Raw genomic sequence first — 19,649 nt, forward strand, 5'->3', positions numbered from 1 at the left:
CTTCCTGCTGCACTGCCTCTTGCCACCAACTGGTTTTATCTGTGCTGGCGGCTCAGCCTGCCCCATAGACTGCTGGGGCTGCCTTCAGGGAGAGGATGGGGGTGGGAAGGGGTGCCCAGTGCCCCTGTAGGCCAGGTGGCCACCTACCTGGCATTGGACACGCCAGGCCTGATCAGGGCGTTCTTTCTGGAAGAATCTGCCTCTTCCTCAGCTAATCCTCTTCAGATTCTTCTCCCTCTTGCTGCCATCTTTGTTTCCGATACTATTGTCTTGGTTGGGGTGTTGAGAGCAGTCTCTGACAGTTCAATCCCCATCCAGCCATAAAGTTTGTTACATGACTTTGGACCAGTCATTCTTCTTCAGCCCAGCCTACCTCACAACAATGTTGCTGTGAGGCTAAAATGGAGGAGGGGAGAATGATGTCCAGTGCCCTAAGCAACCAATGATGATTCAGCATTTCTGAGGCCCTCAGCTCAGTGATTCTAAGCTGCATTGTGCTCCTCACTTTCAGTGGAGTTCAGCTGACTGTTGTTGACTCAGTTAAGAGCCTTGCTGGTATACTAAACCCAATTTTATTACTGGAGAAGCAAGTTAGTGCAGCTTCAGACACACACACACACGCAGAGTCTTTCTTCCAACTCAGCCTAGTGCAGAAGATGGCCCCTTACCTTGATCTGGCCACCTGGATCCATGCCACAATATCACCAAGACTAGACTATGACTAGAGAGTCCATTTGGTGTAGTGGTTTAGTGCACAGACTCTTACCTGCGAGGACGGGGTTTGATTCTCCACTCTCCCACATACACTTGCGAATGTGACTCTGGGTTCTCTCAAAGCTGGGAGAACTCCCACCTACCTCACAGGGTGTCTGTTGTGGGGAGGGGAAAGGAAAGGAGATTGTAAGCCACTCTGAGACTCCTTTGGGTAGCTAAGGGTGGGATATAAATCCAATCTCCACCTCCTCCTCTTCAATGCACTGTACATTGGTGTCCCCTCAAAATCAATTCAGGAGCTGCAGTTGGTGCAGAATGCCATGGCTCAAGTAGTATCAGGAGCTAGATGGAAGATGCATATTATTCCATCCTGCAGTCACTCTACCGGCTGCCCATCAGTTACTGGGCTCAATTCAAGTTATCAACTATCACATATTTTTCCCTGGAAAAATAGCGTGACTGGATTATCTAACGCAGCGCCCAGCATGGCCTGACTACTTCGCTGGAACTTGCAGGTGCCGCGAAGTGGAATGTGGACACAGCCAACAAAACTGCGAGCGCTTTTGGATGGTGGAGGTGAGGTAAGGACGGCATCAGCTGTGGCTGCGGTGGCGGCGCTATGAGAGAGAACTAGAGCACCAATACTCTCTGAAACCAACAACCCCCGAAGAGTGCCTTGTGTGCCTGCTCCAGCTGCAGCTGAACACAAGGGCGGGGGCTTTGTCTCCTAGGGTTACCGCGGAGGAGGGGACCAAACTTTCCACACCAGCCCCAAGTATATCTCCCTACAGCGACACTACTACAGCCACCTTTGGACCTTGCCTTTGGACATTGCTTCCTGCCTGCCTCGTCAATACTCCCACCCGCACTATTGGGAAGTTTCAAGAAAACAAGGTGAAGCTCCTGGAACATGCAATCACCACTTGTCGGAGTTAAGAACCTGATTGAGCTTGTTACTGAAAAATTCTTAGAGCCTATCGCTGCCAGCTAGAAGTTGTAATCCCAGTTTGTGAAATTGCACTCTGCACTTTATATCTGCAATTTAATTTTGCACTTTGCACCTGGTACTGAAATTTCCTTACTACTGACTGCACTTTTGTTTAGATCTCCATGCTATTACTAACTGCTGCTAATTAGATTAACTAACCCTGTTGCTAAATTGATTATTGTGATTTTAATTAATTGGATCTATGGGCTTTAAAAGTATTGGAAATTGAAATAGTCTGAATTGAATATATTTTAAAGTTATAAATTTATTCATTGATACGGCATAAATGTGTGTAATGCTTATGTGCAGCGTTGTTGACAGTTATCTACACGCCGTGGTTTCCTGTTTATGTTTATACCACCTGGAGGTTGGTAAAGAGTACCCCTTTCTAGCCCTCAGAATCCGCGTTGCTTTCACACACATCCTCTGCCACTGCCTGGTTCCCCCCTCCCCCCCCCCCCCCGGCAGGCAGGGGACAAGGCGGTAACTGCATTTTCCCCTTTGCTACCCAGAAGGAGCCCTACATTGCTGGCAAGTGAGTGGGTAACCAACAGGCATGAGAAGGCTGGATCTCTCTGCAAGTCCTTGTAACACCTGTCAGAATCAATATAAGCTACTAGGCGTGTCGGCACTAAAATGCAGGGAAGCATGTTCATCTTCTCTGGTGCAAACCGGTCCTCCTGTGTATGTGCATGTTGCTGTGTGATATGATGCTGCGGCTATCCAGTGAAGATTATTCATGCATGAATCACCCTCGTTTGCATCACTGGCGGTGCTCGGTTACAAGGTTAACGGCCCAATACCTTTCGTGGATCAGGAAATAAACATTTCCCATGTGACATGCCAAACAACCTTATCTATTGCCACCTCTTCTTTGGGATCCTTTGTCTAAGGTCATCTCCCCCAGCATCCTGGGTGGGCAAGAGTGGAAAGCATCCATTCTGTTTTCGGTCTGCAGGTACCTCAGAAGCCCCTGGGAATATTCTCAGATAGACCTGGTGATGTATTCTTTAACTGGACCAGGAAAGAGAGATTGCTTTTCTCCCCACCCTTTTGGGGGTATTTTTTATTTGTGGGTGGGTGTGCACACACGTGTGCACCTGGAAGTCATGGTGACCTGTGGTGACTGACCCCTACTGGGGGCCTGGAGGGTGTTCAGAGAGGTGTCTGAATAAAGCCTGCCACTGCCCTCCTGACAACTGGTATTCCAAGGAGGTCTCCCATCCAAGTACTTGCCAGAGTCAATCCTGCTTAGCTTCCGAGATCTGATGAGATCGGGCTTGCCTGGGCTACCCAGGTCAGGGCAAGAGAGATTGCTTTTTGACCAATGTCGTCCTGCTTTTGAATTCTGAGAACCAAGATCCATAGTTCTCTTTTCTCAAGCAGCCAGCCCAGATGCCTCTGAAAATCTCACAGACCTGCCCTGTGAAGACAATTCCTACACTTCTGTCATTTGGTCTTCGTATCTGACAGGCGGTTTCTCTTCAAGGCCACAACGTCCTTCACAGTTTGAAGTCTGACTGGTGGGGGCTGCCGTCGTGTGTGAACCATCTGGAATCCCCAGACTTTATACATTAGCAAGGTCCACGGAAGCAACACAGTTGTCAGGACCATAAATTTGCACAAACTAGAAGGCAAGATTTTTTCGTGTTGAAAGCTAAACAGTATATCAGCAACCTAAAAAAACTGGAAAAAATATGACAGCTGGTGTTGGTATCATTTTGGACTAGTGCCTGGGAGCTGTGGGTTCAACTCTCCCTTCTGCTGCGAAAGCTTGCTGGGTGACCTTGGGCCAGTCACACTCTCAGCCTAACCTACCTCTCAGAGTTGTTGTAAGAATAAAATAGAGAAGGATACAAGCTGTTGTAGGTCCCTGTTGTAGAGCAAAGTTTGGTGTAAATGAAGTAAAACATGCAATTTTTTAAAAAGTCCATTGCCAGACAACAATTATTTTCCTTGAGGTAAAATGCTGAAAGTACTTGGAGCACCAATGACAAAGCTTCTCATCCCAAGACCTTTTGTGAAAAAGATTCCACATATCAAGAAGCTAAGAAAAAATCTATAAACAGGAGATAGGAGGTGAACCTACAAAAAATAATTTGAAGGGGCGGAAGTAAATTTCTTCTAAAATGCAACAGAAAATGCTGCGCCAACTAACCCTAGTCTAAGTCCACTGATAACACTGGAATTCAAAGAAATTCCTTCATACTGCTCAAATAGGGTGGGTCTGCAGAGGACTGAAGGGACTCTGACTCACATGCCATTGTTTGTGTTGCATTTCATCTCTAAAATGACTTAATTCCTTCACTGCCACTTTGTTTTGGGAGCTGCCATGCCAGCTAAGGGCTTGCATTAAACTGTATTGTTTCCCCACTTCTGCAAAAAGACTTACCTGCTTTTGCGGTGCTGCTGTACTTTGCTCTGGGATTATTGTGTTCCATGCATAATTAGTTTGACAGCCCTTGTCAGCTTGTGGGAGAAGCTCTTGGCGACACTTAAGGCTGTATTAATTTCATTTTCTTTGGCAGTTTTAATTTTGGTGTCTGTTTGTGACAAGTTGACACAGAGGGATTTCTGTTCAAGGGAGGCTGAAAATAGACCTTGGATAAAAGAGCAGACAGGATTGGCAGACAGAAGGTTGCTGCTTTCTGAACCACCTTGACAATTTTTTTTTAACATATCAATTTCTTTATTAGATCAATTCCAATATTACAAAAAAAAGGGGTACAACAAAAAAAATGAACGTTAAATAAAGATAATAGTAATGATTATGACAATAGGAAGTAAAAATTAAAAGGTACAGGCAGAGCGCTTTACAAAACTTATTATCAGACAGCATTTGTACATAATAAAAGAGGAAAATTTCTAATGGAATAATATTAGAGAATTAACCATATTGATAGATTGCCTGTAGCTGTGATAATTTTTCATTTTTTTTCCTAAGAAAGGGAGCCATTCGTCCAGTATAGTCGTATTAGATGAGTGCAATTCTAAACTTCAGTTATTTTTTACTAAAACAAATAATTCCTAAGATTTGGTAAGCCACGACTATATGGTTGGGAGTTTGTCTGCTTTCCATTTGCTGGCTATTAAACTTTTTGCAGTTAACAAAGTCAAAATAAGCACTTTGCTGGATTGGGAGAGATTTGCTTTTTCCCAGAGATTCAAAAGTATGTTGTCTGGAACCAATAGAATTTAATGTCCTGTTATTTGTTCCATTTCTAAAACAACTTGAGTCCAAAATTTATATATGAATTTGCAAGACCATCAATTATAGAAGAATGTCCCTCTCTTCTCACACTGTTTCCAGCAAGCAGGAGATAAAGAGGGCAGGCTGTACGAAAGCTGGGCTGGTGTGAGATACCATCTCAGTTTGATCTTGTATGTGATTATTTGCATATTTATTATCCTTGAGGCCACCTTGACAGTTGAGTTACCACATGAATACAGCTGATTTTTCCCTTCCCTGGCTGTATGGGGCAAGGACTTCAGTCTAATGGTTCCCCTTGACAAAGCTGCACCCAAATCATAGGGGTTATACAATCATTAAAATGGCCGCTTCTGTGAGAGGAGGGAGTCTGCAGGAATCAGTTGAAGGCAAGGGAGGAGTCGCCTCCTTCCTACCTCCCCTCTACTCCCAGATTGATTTACTGGAATGACAGCTCCCAGGAGTAGCACAAGTGTTCTAGACTTGGAATGACAGGTACCAGATTTGAACAATGGCCCTTGTAATTCAAATCAGTGTAAGGTATTTCATTCCATTCTAAGGTTTGTTTGTTTTTTAAAAATTTTATTAAAAACATATATAGCACACAACGAACAAAACAAACAAAAGAAAATAAACATACAAATTTCTTATTCTAAACATAACATCTAATGGAGCAAAAGGACTAAACCTAAAACATATATATTACCTTATCAATTCAAAACCCAATTTCTTTGCCCATTCATACAACAGATTCCAGGTTTCCTTGCATTCCTCTACATTCCCTCCTCTCAACCTATTGGTTAACAAATCCATTTCAGCTGCTTCCAGCAGTGTCAACATGAATTCCTCCCTATTTGGTATTTGAGACGACTTCCAGTATTCGGCATACACTATTCTCGCTGCTGTAACAATATGAAGCAGTAACTTTTTCGCTGCTTTAGATATCGACATTCTGCATATATTTAATAAATATAGTTCTGGCACATGAGTAATTTGCATCTTTAATATCTTTTGAGTCCAGAGAGAATCTGCACCCAATATTTTTTAGCCAGTTCGCATTTCCACCACATGTGGTATAATGTTCCTTTGACTTTACCACATTTCCAACATTTATCAGAAGTGTTTTGGAAAGCTCTAGAAAGCTTTTCAGGAGTATAATACCAACAGTATGCCATCTTGTATAAATTTTCTTTAAAGAGAGGATTTAGTCAATTTTAAATTTTCCCTCCATATTTTCTCCCATCAGTTAATTCAATATTATGACCAAACTCCTGCAGCCATTTAATCCAGCTTTCCTTCACACCTTCATCCTGCATTTTCAGTCCTAATAACCAAGAATAAATTTTAGAGATCAATTTTCGATCTGATCCCCCTATGATAAGATCAAATTTATTTAAGTTTTTAGCGAAGCCTACCCCCTTATCCACTTTATATCTTGATTTAATTTGCATTTGGAGCCACCAATCTATTTTAAAATTTTCATCAATCTTCAAATCATTTTTGGTATCTAGTAAATATTCATAAGTCTGGTTCTCTTCCCAACAAAAAAAGGTTGGGCTGCACAGATGCTTCTATAGGGGAAATCCATTTGGGAATATATTTATATACTTGGTTTTTAACTTCCAACCATGTCTTAAACAGAGATTTCCTTACCTCATGCCTAAGAAAAATGCTTCCTTTTTTAGGTGTCTCATACCAAATATATGAGTGCCACCCCCATTCTAAGGTTTGTGATGACAGGTGCAGAACACTGATTTCAATCACAGGGGCCGTCACACCACCCTTGGGACCAGTCATTCCTGTCCCAGAACACTTCTGCTACTGCCAGAACCTGTCATTCCCCCCCGGGGGGGGGCTGTCATTCCAGTTCCAGAGAACTTCTATTCTCTGGGGTTGTAATTTCACTCTAGGACCTGCCATTCCAGTGATAGAACACTTCTGCTACTCCCAGGGGAGTACTGTGACTTGGCATGTTTGTTCTGTGCTGGTAAATACCAGGAATTCAGGTACCTCTGGCTATATCTTTGAGAGTGAAAAGCTGATATGGAGCCAAGATCGTTCAGTGATACTTGGTTAAGCTCCAAGATTTGTACACAAAGAAGATTGAGAGTTTCGGACACATTGTGCTTTTTAGGATTACCCGAACCTGAAATTTCATTCTGTTGTAATTTTAAATTGCAGATTTATGATCAAATTCTGAGGAAATTAATTTTTAAAACAAAATTCAAAACCCATCTGTGATTTTTAGTCTTAATACATTCAACATTTTCTGTGGATCTTGTTAAATTCTTTTTAATGAACTTGTATGGCCCATGAGGTCTAATTTTTACGTTTTAAGCATGAACAAAACATCAAGCAATCATATTCTTCTCCATTTCCTAGCAAAACGCTGTCTAGTAATTACCAGTCTTTGCACTGGTTTACCTACAACATGAGCTGTATTGGAATTGAAAAGTGATTCATGAGAACCACTTGATGATAGTGTTGGACTCTGAGATTAGGTTTCAAAAATTCTTCACTCAGCCTTAATCTGGGCTCACTGTGTAATCTTTTTCTAACCATCTTCTCTAGGGTCTTCTGAGATATTTATTTACCTCATTTGTACCATGTCTTCTTTCCCAACAGGGACTCAAAGTGGGAAAGGGGGCCCAGTTAGACGCTCACCCAGGGCCTACAAAACTGGCCCTGCTGATTTACACAATGGTTTGCAGTGTTTGACCAATGTGATGGTGGAAAGTGCTGTCAAGTCGCAGCTGACATATGGTGCTCTTGTACATGGCCAGTGTGTGGAAGTGGGGCATGTAGGCAGATGCCTAAGGCTCTACTAAGCACCCCCTCCCCACACCGCCTGGTGCCTCGCCACCCCTTCTGCCTACCCAAGACCCGGGTGGACGAAAGAGGCGGCTCGGCTTCACCTAGCAGGGAGGCAACAGAAGCAGCCCCACCTCCCCCCATTTAAAGACCCCCCCATGGGGACAGGGTGTGGGCATGGGGGCAGCCTGGAACAGCAAAAACCTCAGCACCCCCACCAGCACGTGGAAAAATTGTCTTCCGCAAAACTGGTCCCTGATGCCAAAAAGGTTTGGGGCTACTGTTCTAGGTGTGTGTGTGTGTGTACCTAAAAGTCATGTCAGCCTCTGGTGACTGACCCCCTACTGGAGGCCTGGAGGATATTCAGAGAGAGGTGGCTGAAAGCCTACTTCTGTCCTCTTGACTGCTGGTATTTCAAGGACAGTCTCCCATCCAAGTACTAATCACAATCGGCCCTGCTTATCTACCGAGATTTGAAGAGGTCAGGCTAGCCTGGGCCATCCAAGTCAGGGCCATTTACATTGTAAAATATTCCCTTTCCAGACTTTTTAGTGCTTGTTTGTTCCCAGGTTTACAAACATGGAAAGCTACAGATGGTGGGCTTGAGCAAGGTCTGATTTTTATGTAGAAAACTTAGGATTTTCTAATTTATTATACTACTATATATAATTTGTTTAGGTTTCAATGTTGAAACTAAATTTTAATGGATTTTTCTAATATGACTTGTCCTGATTGCTCGAACTTTGCTGGTTTGTTGACTGCAATTGTTATTTATTAAGATTTATTTATTAAGATTGATTGTGCTTGCTTATCAGCTCTCTGTACAATCAGAAAATACTTTGCTTTTGTCCATGGTTTTTGAAGGAAAGATTCTCCAGAGTCCGTCTTTCAAACTCTTCTGGTAACCAGGAAGTCTTGGACCACATCTGCGCTCAATTTTAAAGCTCAGTATCATCAGGAAATATTCAGACTCCGATATCCCTCTTGGTGACTGGAGCTAGAATAATTTATAGAGAGCAGTGGTTACTTAACCTAGTCTTTGCTTCTAGAAATCTTATGTTCCTACTGTTGGCCACGTGCCAACCTGGGCAAGTGTTAATGGCCCAGGATCAGAAATCTAAGGGGAACTTGTGCCAGCTAGGTGTGTTAAATGTTCTTCTGAATTTGTAGTCATTTCCTAATTAGTGCTTTGAGTCAGCTTCAGTTACAGTAAAAATAATCATTTTTTGACACTGTGCCAAAGTATGGGGACTAGAAATGCAAGCAGTGCACCACAAGATGTACCATATGAGGAACAAGCCGAGGATCAGAGCTGTGAAAGGTTCTTCATCGCCGCTGAACATCTTTCAAATCTCACCCTCTATAAAACTCTGAGAAGCTGCTCTGGCATTATTGGAGCAACCTGCTGTCAGGCAGCACCCCAACTTGGTGTGACACAAAAGGACAGGTTATAGAATCATAGAGTTGGAAGTGACCTCCAGGGTCATCTAGTCCAACCCCTTGCACAATGCAGGAAATGCACAAATAGCTCCCCCTAAATTCACAGGATTGCTGTCAGATGGCCATCTAGCTTCTGTTAAAAAACCTCCAGGGAAGGAGAGCCCACCACCTCCCGAGGAAGCCTGTTCCACTGAGGAAACACTCTGTCAGGAGGTTCTTCCTAATGTTGAGCCGGAAACTCTTGATGTAATTTCAACCCACTGGTTCTGGTCCTACCTTCTGGGGCCATAGAAAACAATTCTGCACCATCCTCTATATGACAGCCCTTCAAGTACTTGAAGATGGTGATCATACCTCTCAGCCGCCACCTCTCCAGATTAAACATGCTAAACCTTTCTTCATAGGACTTGGTCTCCAGACCCCTCACCATCTTCATCGCCCTCCTCTGGATCTGCTCCAGCTTGTCTATATCCTTCTTAAAATGTGGTGCCCAAAACTGAACACAATACTCCAGGTGAGGTCTTACCAGAGCAGAGTAAAGTGATACCATCACTTCACATGATCTGCCACTGGCACAAACCACATCAAGCTGCCAGAGCCCATCAAAAGAACCTGGAGCTGTCTCTGCTTGCCAATTTATTTGATAGCAACAGGGCTAATCCATTAGAGGGAGGATCCATTCCTTACTGTTCTATTGCACCATGTGGGTTGGGACACACTGCTAGGTCATGAGCTCCTATAGATCTGCCTCTTTTGTGGGACTGCTGCTTGAAGGGCACTTGGTGTAATTAGTAGACTGATCAAAGCCACCAAGTAATACACCGTCTTTCAGTTTGCAAAAATATATATTACAAGAGTCATGTACAACACAAATTAAACAATACAATAATGATAAAGGTCAGCGGTGCTAAGACCTTTTAAAGTGACAAACCCCAAAGGGGCCAAAAAACCCTGTCTCCAAATGAATAAATATAAGTCCAAACTTGGAAACAGTCCAACTGGAATGTACAAAATGGGTGCTCCTGAGGAATGTAGCTTCAACATAGTCGCCTTCTTCAAAGATGTCTCTCTAGATTTTGATGACATTTCAATTCTTTCTTCAGTTTAACGGCTCAATTATTTAACAACCCCGTTCTACATTCTCTAATCACAGCATCAAGCTTCTTATTGCAGTGTGAACATCGGGCTCCTTCCCCGATGTTCACACTGAAATGCCGATGTTCACACTGAAATGAGAAGCTTGATGCTTCTCAAATAATCTTAAATAATTGAGCCGTTAAACAGAAGAAAGAATTGAAACGTCATCAAAATCTAGAGAGATGTCTTTGAAGAAAGCGGCTACGTTGAAGCTACGTTCCTCAGGAGCACCCACTTTGTGAATTCCAGTTGGACTGTTTCCAAGTTTGGACTTATATTAATTCATTTGGAGACAGGGTTTTTTGGCCCCTTTGGGGTTTCTGTCACTTTAAAAGGTCTTCGCACCGCTGACTTTTATCATTATTGTATTGTTTAATTTGTGTTGTACATGACTCTTGTAATATATATATTTGCAAATTGAAAGACAGTGTATTACTTGGCAGCTTTGATCAGGTTTTTTTTTGGGGGGGGGGCTGCTTTTTGGATGGAGTGCCGCGCTTTGCATCTTTGCTGGAAGAAACTGCAGGATGGCAAGGCAAAGATTTCTCGATAGCTCTGATCCTTGGGTTGTTCCTCATGCGGTCCATCTTGTGCTTAGCTTGCCTTTCTGGTCCCCAGCTGTCTCGGTCTCCTACTCACAGTCCTGGTCTTGACACCAGTGGGGTCATCATTCTGGTTCTCCCCCTCTTCCTGGCACATGATTTTGATATCACAGGCCAGTTTATATCACTTTCTTTCATGCAGGGCCAACCCTACCACTGGGCAAAGTAGACAATTGCCTAGAGTGCCAGCCTTTTGGGGGCATCAAATTGGGCACCCCCATTTTATTTTTATTTATTTACCTTAAATTTGTATGCTGCCCACTCCATACGGACTCTGGGCGGCTCACAGTCACAATACCACATTAACAATAACTTATGGTTTGCTGTTGCCTGCCTCTGTGTAGCAACCCAGGTATTCTTTGGTGGTCTCCCATCCAAATACTAACCAGGGCTGACCCTGCTTAGCTTCAAGATCTGACAAGATTGGGCTAACCTGAGCTATCCAGAGTTGTGCCCCATAAATGACGGTTGTAGCCATTTATGGTCCCAGAGCAAAAGAATTCCACTTTCATGAAGATCATGGAAGTCACCTGAAAGTGAGCCTTGTATTGCATAGAAGATGGGGCAAGTAGCTAATTACAAATCTTTGTTAAAAGCAGTCATTAGTAAAGGAGTCTAAAATTTGCCAGCCACACTTGGATTATTACTTTAGTATGCTAAAAGAAAATAATAACTCTCTTTTTCTACCCCTCTGCAGCTCTGGTTGTCATTTGCTCCGGTGGCTGATAAAACAGCCGAACACTTCCACATTTCCCTGGATATGGTCAACTGGCTGTCTCTTGTGTACCTGGTGATATCCGTTCCATTTGGGCTGGTAGCCATATGGATGCTGGACACCCTTGGACTTAAGTGTGTTGTAAGTTGAAACTAAGACTGGCACTATTCAGATTGACTCCTGCATTTTCAAACTGTGTCCCACAGAATCAAGAGGCTGCTTGTACGCTGACCAAAAGACATGGATGATATAGCAGATTGAGTTCAGGTTTAGCACCAACGAAGCCTCAGGTTCATGTTGGCATTGAACTATGAATCTGCTCTTGGTCCATTCACTGCCCATTAGACCCGGGGAAGGCAACCTCCAGCGCATGCACCAACAGTGGCACATCATACAATTTTGGTTGGCAGCAAGGGCAAGGTCTCCGGTCAACAGGCCTGGTTTATGTCCATCACCAACCCCCAGACCTGCACAGCCACCAGCTGAGTTCAAGGGAAATTGCTAAAATTCTGGTCATTTGGCTGAGTACCACCCTCCTGTTTTCCTTCTTCCATGTTGTTTGCCCACACGCCAAGATCTTCACAAGTGATGCATTTTGTTCCCCCAGCACTCAGGCCAAAATGGCTGCCTACCCCTGCCAAGGACTAATCTACTTTGCAATGTGGTTATGAGGATAAAACTGCCGGAAGGGAGAAACCATATGTAGAGGTTCCTCAACTGGAAAACAAGGGATAGCCAGGAAGTTTCCAAAAACAGACAGCTGGCTCAGCTACCAATACTTCTTGCAAAACGCAGCCACAGCAGAACATCAGGCGTAAAGCAAAAGTGCGCACAGATAGAATGATAGAAATGCCTGGCCAGTACTTTGAATAAACTGAGCACACATTAAGTAGAACGCTACTTAAGAATCCGTTGCAGACTCATCAAAGAGAATGATCCTCAAAGGTACAAAGTTTGAACACCACTACCTTATGGGATTACCCCAGCATACAAAGAGTATAGCACCTCTGAATGAGAAGAAGACTGCAGATTTATACCCCGCCCTTCTCTCTGAATCAGAGTCTCAGAGCAGGTTACAATCTCCTTTAGAGTTTTCACAGCAGCTGCCCTTTCAAGGACAACTCCTGCGAGAGCTACGCAAGGCCATTCCAGCAGCTGCAAGTGGAGGAGTGGGGAATCAAACCTGCTTCTCTAAGATAATAAAAAGACTGCAGAGTTATACCCTGCCCTTTTCTCTGAATCAGGGACTCAGAGCAGCTTACAATCTCCTGTATCTTCTCCCCCCCCCCACAACAGACACCCTGTGAGGTGGGTGGGGCTGAGAGGGCTCTCGCAGTAGCTACCCTTTCAAGGACAACTCCTGCGATAGCTACCCAAGGCCATTCCAGCAGGTGCAAATAGAGGAGTGGGGAATCAAACCTGGTTCTTCCAGATAAGAGTTCACACACTTAACCACTACACCACACTGGCTCTCCTACACACTTAACCACTACACCAAACTATTGGAGACAGCATTAAGCAAACAAAATATCTGTAGCATTTTCACATTTCCTCATGGCAGCTTTGAATAGTGATAGAGCTGGGCACCATTATATACACAAGGGTACTACAAGTTTTGGAAGGCAGGATTCTATCTTTCCACCTAATTCAATGCATTACAGAAACTTGTGCTAAATGGTGCCTTGGTGATTTCTGTTGGGCACAGAATTTATGAAGCTGCCTTACACTGAATCAGGTCCATCAGCATCAGTATTCTCTACACTGATAGGCAGCAGCTCTCCAGGCATCTCAGGCCAAGCTCTTTCCCATCACCAGCTGCGTGATCCTTTAAACTGGAGATGCCTGCATACCAAGCAGGTGGCTTTACCACTGAGAACCACTGAGGTGGTTCTACCACTGAGAGCCAGTTTGGTGTAGTGGTTAAGTGTGCGGACTCTTATCTGGGAGAACCAGGTTTGATTCCCCACTCCTCCACTTGCAGCTGCTGGAATGGCCTTGGGTCAGCCACAGCTCTGGCAGAGGTTGTCCTTGAAAGGGCAGCTGCTGTGAGAGCCCTCTCCAGCCCCACCCACCTCACAGGGTGTCTGTTGTGTGGGGGGGGAGATATAGGAAATTGTAAGCTGCTCTGAGTCTCTGATTCAGAGAGAAGGGCGGGGTATAAATGTGCAGTCTTCTTGAGCCACAGTGGATATGAAACACTGGATTTTGGCCGGCAGCTGCGCAGGTGTATTCTCATAGATACTTGGACCAGTACTCTACAGGAGTGCGATAGGAAAACAGATCACACAGTTTGATAGCCTACTTGTTTGCTCATGATCATGAAGGAACACAACAATCTGAGAACTAACTACAAACCAAGCCAGCCACGTTGTCTGACAGGCTGGATCAGGGATAGGAGGCTCACCCACTTGTCTGCATCTTCCATGGCCTTAGGCAAATGTATAAAGGGGAATATTAGACAGTCTCATGACCCAAAGTCATCCAAGCCAGAAGCGCAAACTTTCATGTTCTGCGGTGGTAAAGACTACCTTGCAATTACACTGACATGTATAACCATTACAGGCACATGGTGTACATTCTCTGCCATCTTGTTGCTTAATGGTGTCATACTCCCTCCTACAGAAGTGGGGAGGCTGAGGCCGCTCAGTGAGTTCAGGTTGGGAAAGACTGGAACCAAAGGAGCCTCCTGGTTCACAACTAAGAGTGCTGTCTTGAGCATAGTTTACACCTGTCTAAGTCAACTGGAGCCGATGGGAATAGAAGCATGTAACTCAGCTTAGAACGTCACCCACATGCCATACTACACTAAGCCCTCAATGTACTATTAGATGTATAAGCCCTTCTTAGGTGTTACGCCCCCATATACCTGGAGCTCTTGTTGCCCATAACGATTCCAACATATGTTTATTTTTATTTTATTTTATCATATTTATAACCCGCCCTCCCCTAACGGGCTCAGGGCGGCTAACAGCAATTTAAAAACAATACAGAAGGTTAAAAAACAGACTATACAATTTAAAAGCCATTTTCATAGAGTTTATAATTACTCAAAATCCAAGATGCGCACCGATGTTGTTCTCCTCTACATTCATTATGATTACTATTGTTTAAAACTCTATAGATTGTCGGTTCTGTGGAATAGTAGCCGCCTCCCCTTAACTGTTAAGGGCAGGTTTAAACAGTTTGGTCTTACAGGCCCTGCAAAACTGTGGCAGGTCCCACAGGGCCCTGATTTTTGGGGGGAGGGCGTTTGTGGCTACTATGGGAACCCGCCTATTTTGCATGACTGTCCAAGCTATGGTACAAGCGCACCAGATCCCCTGGCAAATCCAGTGATCAGTATGTGTATGTCAAAGCTGTGTGTTTTCCGTGTTCAGACAAAGTGGTAGCTGTGCTTAGCAGGAGGATCTACACATCACTGGGAAGCTCCTCATGTGTGAATGAATGTAACAAAAAGCTATCTATTAACCCAGTGACCTTCAGCCTTCCCAGACACACCTTGAACCCCTAAGGTGGCCACCTGGCCCATAATGATTCCAACACATGTGACCACCTTAGGGGTTCAAGGTGTGTCTGGGAAGGTACATGAGGAGCTTCCCAGTGATGCAAAATACGCAAGTTCCCATGAACATCTCTGTACAAGCTATGGTACATGTACACCAAATCCCTGCCAAATCCTGTGGTCAGTAGGTGTACGCCAAAGCTATTCACGCCAAAGCAAAGTTATCACAGTCATGTGAAAGGAAGAGAGGGAGCTGGAGTTATGATCTCACTGGTACTAAGGCCAGGAGAACCAAGGATTCGAAACTCAAGCCAGGTGGGAAAAGGGTACTTTCTATCCAGTACTGGATTACATGCTTGAAAACACAGGAAGTCTCAATAACTTTTGCATTCCGTTCAGGTCCCTGTTCCTGACCTTTAAGAGGATAGTTTTAACACTGTCTGCTCTGTTACAGGTGATACTCTGTGCCTGGCTGAATATGGTGGGGAGCATCGTCCGAGAACTCAGCGTCATCAGCGTCTTGAGCCTGGGTTCCCTCAACGTCGTTTACCTGCTCGTAGGACAGTGCCTCTGTGCTGTGGCCCAGCCACTCATTGTGTTTGCACCAACCAAACTGGCTGCTTTGTGGTTCCCCGATCACCAGAGAGCCACCGCTAATATGATTGCCTCGATGTGTAAGTAACTTAACATGGTTGGAGCAAAGTTGCACAATGGCAAGAAGACCGAGACAAGAGTTCTTGGCTTCAACTCTCATCCAGGGGGCAAGCCACTCCTTCTCTGTTCCTATCACTTTTCCCAATGTGTGATAGTTTACCAGCCCTGCTTTCTTTGTATTTTTCCCATGGGATCCAGGGAACTTGACAGAGGAAACTGGCTCTTTCCTTCCTTCCCCAGGAGGGGGAGGAGCCTCAGCCAGGAAGAGAGGCTTGGCTCAGAAGCTCTGCTGTGCAATTGAGAGAGCCTGGCAAAGCAAGCTGTCTCTCCCCCCCTTCCTCCCCAAGGGAGGAGCCTCAGCCAATGGAGAAAATAGAGGTTTTGCTTTGTAGTTCCTGTGTGATTAAGCAAGCCTAGCAATGCAAGCTGTGATGCAAAAGGAAGCAAGAGAGAAGGAGAAGGAAGCAGATGACAGCCAGTTGCTTGGGGGCCTGATAGGAGCCCTCCGGGGGCCTGATTTGGCCCCCAGGCAGCATGTTTGACACCCCTGATCTAAAGGGTTGATTCTTCACAGAACTAGACGGCCTTGAGTGACAGGCTGCTCTGAGCAATCTGATTGGACAGCATCAGCTGAGCAGAAAAAGTCTTGTGAGAGCTGGATGCTGAGGAGAGTTCAGTCTAATTCCTGCCTTAACTGAGAAGAGATGTGTTCTAAGACCATCTGAGAGTAGCCAGAAAATGTTCCATGGTGGGGCAAACACCAGGAGCTTAATTATATTGCCACCAATTAGATTGCTGACTGATCTAATTAGCTGTAGTTGTGCTTTGAAATGTTGCTCCAGGGGGACAGCATGGAGGAGGGTACTTTCTATCTTTCTCCTGCTATAGGAGAAAGGAATCTGTGAAAACCAGCCTCTTCTTCTGTCATAAGAACAGAAGAAGAACCTTGCTGGATCAGACCAGTGGCCCTTCTAGTCCAGCATCCTGTCTCACACAGCAGCCAACCAGTTCCTCTGAACGGCCAACAACAGGCCATAGAAGCAGAGACCTTCCCCTGATGTTGCCTCCTGACTCTGGGATACAGAGGACTAGTGCCTCTGAACGTGGAGGTTCTCCTCAGTCACCCTGTCTAGTTGCTATGGATACTTGTCCTCCATGAATCTGTCTAAACCCCTTGCCTGCAAGCGAAGAAAAATTATTTGCTTAGCATAAGAGCCACATAGAATAAATGCGTGAAAGAATCACATGTGGCTCCCAAGCCGCAGTTTGTCCACCCCTGCTCAATCATGTCTTAGTCATCTCTTTGCTAAACCGAAAAATCCCAGACTCTTCAGACTTTCCACACAGGGAAGGTGCTCCAACCTGCTTGCCCTCCTCTGTACTTTTTAGGGGGAGGGACAGTGGCTCAGTGGTAGAGCATCTGCTTGGGAAGCAGAAGGTCCCAGGTTCAATCCCCGGCATCTCCAAAAAAGGGTCCAGGCAAATAGGTGTGAAAAGCCTCAGCTTGAGACCCTGGAGAGCTGCTGCCAGTCTGAGAAGACAATACTGACTTTGATGGACCAAAGGTCTGATTCAGTATAAGGCAGCTTCAGATGTTCATGTTTTCTCAACTCCGCAGTGTCCTTTTTGAGATGACCAGAACTGAACACAGTATTCCTAATGAGGCGGAACCATCAATCTATACAGGGGCATTACAGTAGCAGCCATTTTATTCACAATACTTTCCCTAATATTCTCAAACATAAGAGTTTGCCTTTGTCATTACTGCGAAATACAAAAAACATAACTGTGATGTATGGGCTACTGTGCATCACCACGGAACTGGAAATGACTGGTGCTTGCACAGGAGACTTACCTTTGCCTTTTTATACTAAATTTAATAAAACTTATTTAAAGATTTCACAAATATCATTCGCATAAAGAAGCAACCGTAAAAATAATGTTCTATAATCATTTTTCAACAGAGTTTTTCCTTGTGGTATAATATAGGACGAGTAACTAGTTGTAAACTCGTTTCGTGTTACAACTTCATCAGAAGTCTTAATATCTTCCTCTTGTTGGGCTGTGATAAGGAGCAAGCCAGTATCTTTTAATAAAAAGGTAAAGGTAGTCCCCCTGTGCAAGCACCAGTCGTTTCTGACTCGGGGGTGACGCTGCATCACAATGTTTTCACAGCAGACTTTGTACGGGGTGGTTTACCATTGCCTTCCTCAGTCATCATCTACACTATACCCTCAGCAAGCTGGGTACTCATTTTACCGACCTCAGAAGAATGGAAGGCTGAGTCAACCTTGAGCTGGCTACCTGAACCCAGCTTCTGCCGGGATTGAATTCAGCTCATGAGCAGAGCTTGGACTGCAATACTGCAGCTTACCACCGTGCGCCATGAGGCTCTTTTAGTATTTTTTAATAAGGAAGTACTAAACCTTCTCTTTCATTACTGGCTAAATTCTTTCCAAAGATACATGCCCTGAGACTTCATGAAGGAGCCACTTTTATATAAGGAGCAAGCCAGTCGTTTTTCTTCAGCAGGTTCCAAACCAATAGCTGGCAGAATGCTACACCGTCTTGGCCTAACCCACTCCAAGTGAGCTCTGCCCCCAGTTGCTCCCCTTCAGCCTCACAAGCAGCCTACAACACGTAGCCTGCGGCCCAGACCAGACATTCGACAGAACTGAGGCAAAGTGTTTCTCGCACTGAACCCCTTCAGGGCACAGTGTGTCTGCTTGTCCCATCTCCTGGCACCGCTTGTTCAACAGATGAGCCACAATGAAGCAACAGCAAAAAACAGATACTGAGACTTACCAGAAGCCACCCAACCGGTTCCAGTAGGCGAATCCAGTATATGAAAGCCATTCACCTTGTGATTCAGTTCTATTGAATAGATAAATTTTACCGCTATTAGCAAATTAACCATTTTTTTAGCATCTGGTCTCTCTCTCTCTCTCTGTTTGAAACTTCCAGCCTCGTAATTCAATTCATTTTGCTCTATTTTGCTCTGAGGATCTATTTTGAACGGAAGCTTTTTAAAAATGCATGTGTATGCATGCGTGTGAATGTGTGGTTGCTTTCACACATGCGCTAAATCCATTTTAATGCAATTTGCTGTTAGATTTTACTGTGTGAAATGGAAAAATCCACTTGCAAACAGTTACCATGTGAAAGCACCCTGGGTGTGCACCTAGAAGTCATGGCAAACTCTCGTGACTGGGGGCCTGGAGGATATTCAGAGAGGTGGCAGAATAAAGCCTGCCCCTGCCCTGCCAACTGCTGGTATTCCAGGGAGATCTCCCATCCAAGGACTTGACAGAGCCAACCCTGCTTAGCTTCTGAGATCTAACGAGATCAGGCTTACCTGGGCTATCCAAGTTAGGCCTTATAAGGAAGGAATTCTGAGCAGCAAATCTGACCAGGAAGCGATTTTTGAATTGCAGTTTATCATACAGTACATTCCTAGACAGAGTTACATCCTTACAAGTCTGTTAAAGTCAACAGACTAAGAAGGTTTTAAATCTGCTTCATATTGCATTGATAGCTGTTGGACTTGCTGGTGGGGATGCATATGAGGGACATCAATGAAGTATAATACCACATACTTCACCTTCCATATCAGGCATTTTCTCCAGGTGAACAGATCTCTGTTGCCTGGAAATCAATTGTAATAGTGGGAGATTGTGAGCTACCACTTGGAGGCTGGCAACCCTGGGCCTCTCCCCAAACCTGGCCCTTTTCAAGCTCCAAAATCTTCAGGTATTTCCCAACCCAGAGCTGACAACCCTATCCCTGGGAGAGGTGTCAGCACCCTCCTCATTGTAGCACCTCATGCAGTCGCCTGAGTGGCTGGAGAACTGGTCCTGCTTCTGTGAGAAGAGGCCAGG

At 44.6% G+C, this 19,649-nt stretch overlaps 1 protein-coding gene across 1 annotated transcript in view; it reads left to right on the plus strand.

Annotated features, from left to right (window-relative positions):
- The window catches only part of SLC49A3 (solute carrier family 49 member 3), a 38,453-nt gene that overhangs the window by 6,820 nt on the left and 11,984 nt on the right, over positions 1-19,649 (plus strand). Inside the window, exons 2-3 of the mRNA XM_060237042.1 lie at positions 11,598-11,756; positions 15,572-15,791. Of these exons, the coding sequence (XP_060093025.1) occupies positions 11,598-11,756; positions 15,572-15,791 (379 nt within the window). The remainder of the gene's footprint in view (positions 1-11,597; positions 11,757-15,571; positions 15,792-19,649) is intronic.

Source organism: Heteronotia binoei, chromosome 4, assembly GCF_032191835.1.
Source record: "Heteronotia binoei isolate CCM8104 ecotype False Entrance Well chromosome 4, APGP_CSIRO_Hbin_v1, whole genome shotgun sequence".
NCBI lineage: Eukaryota > Metazoa > Chordata > Lepidosauria > Squamata > Gekkonidae > Heteronotia > Heteronotia binoei.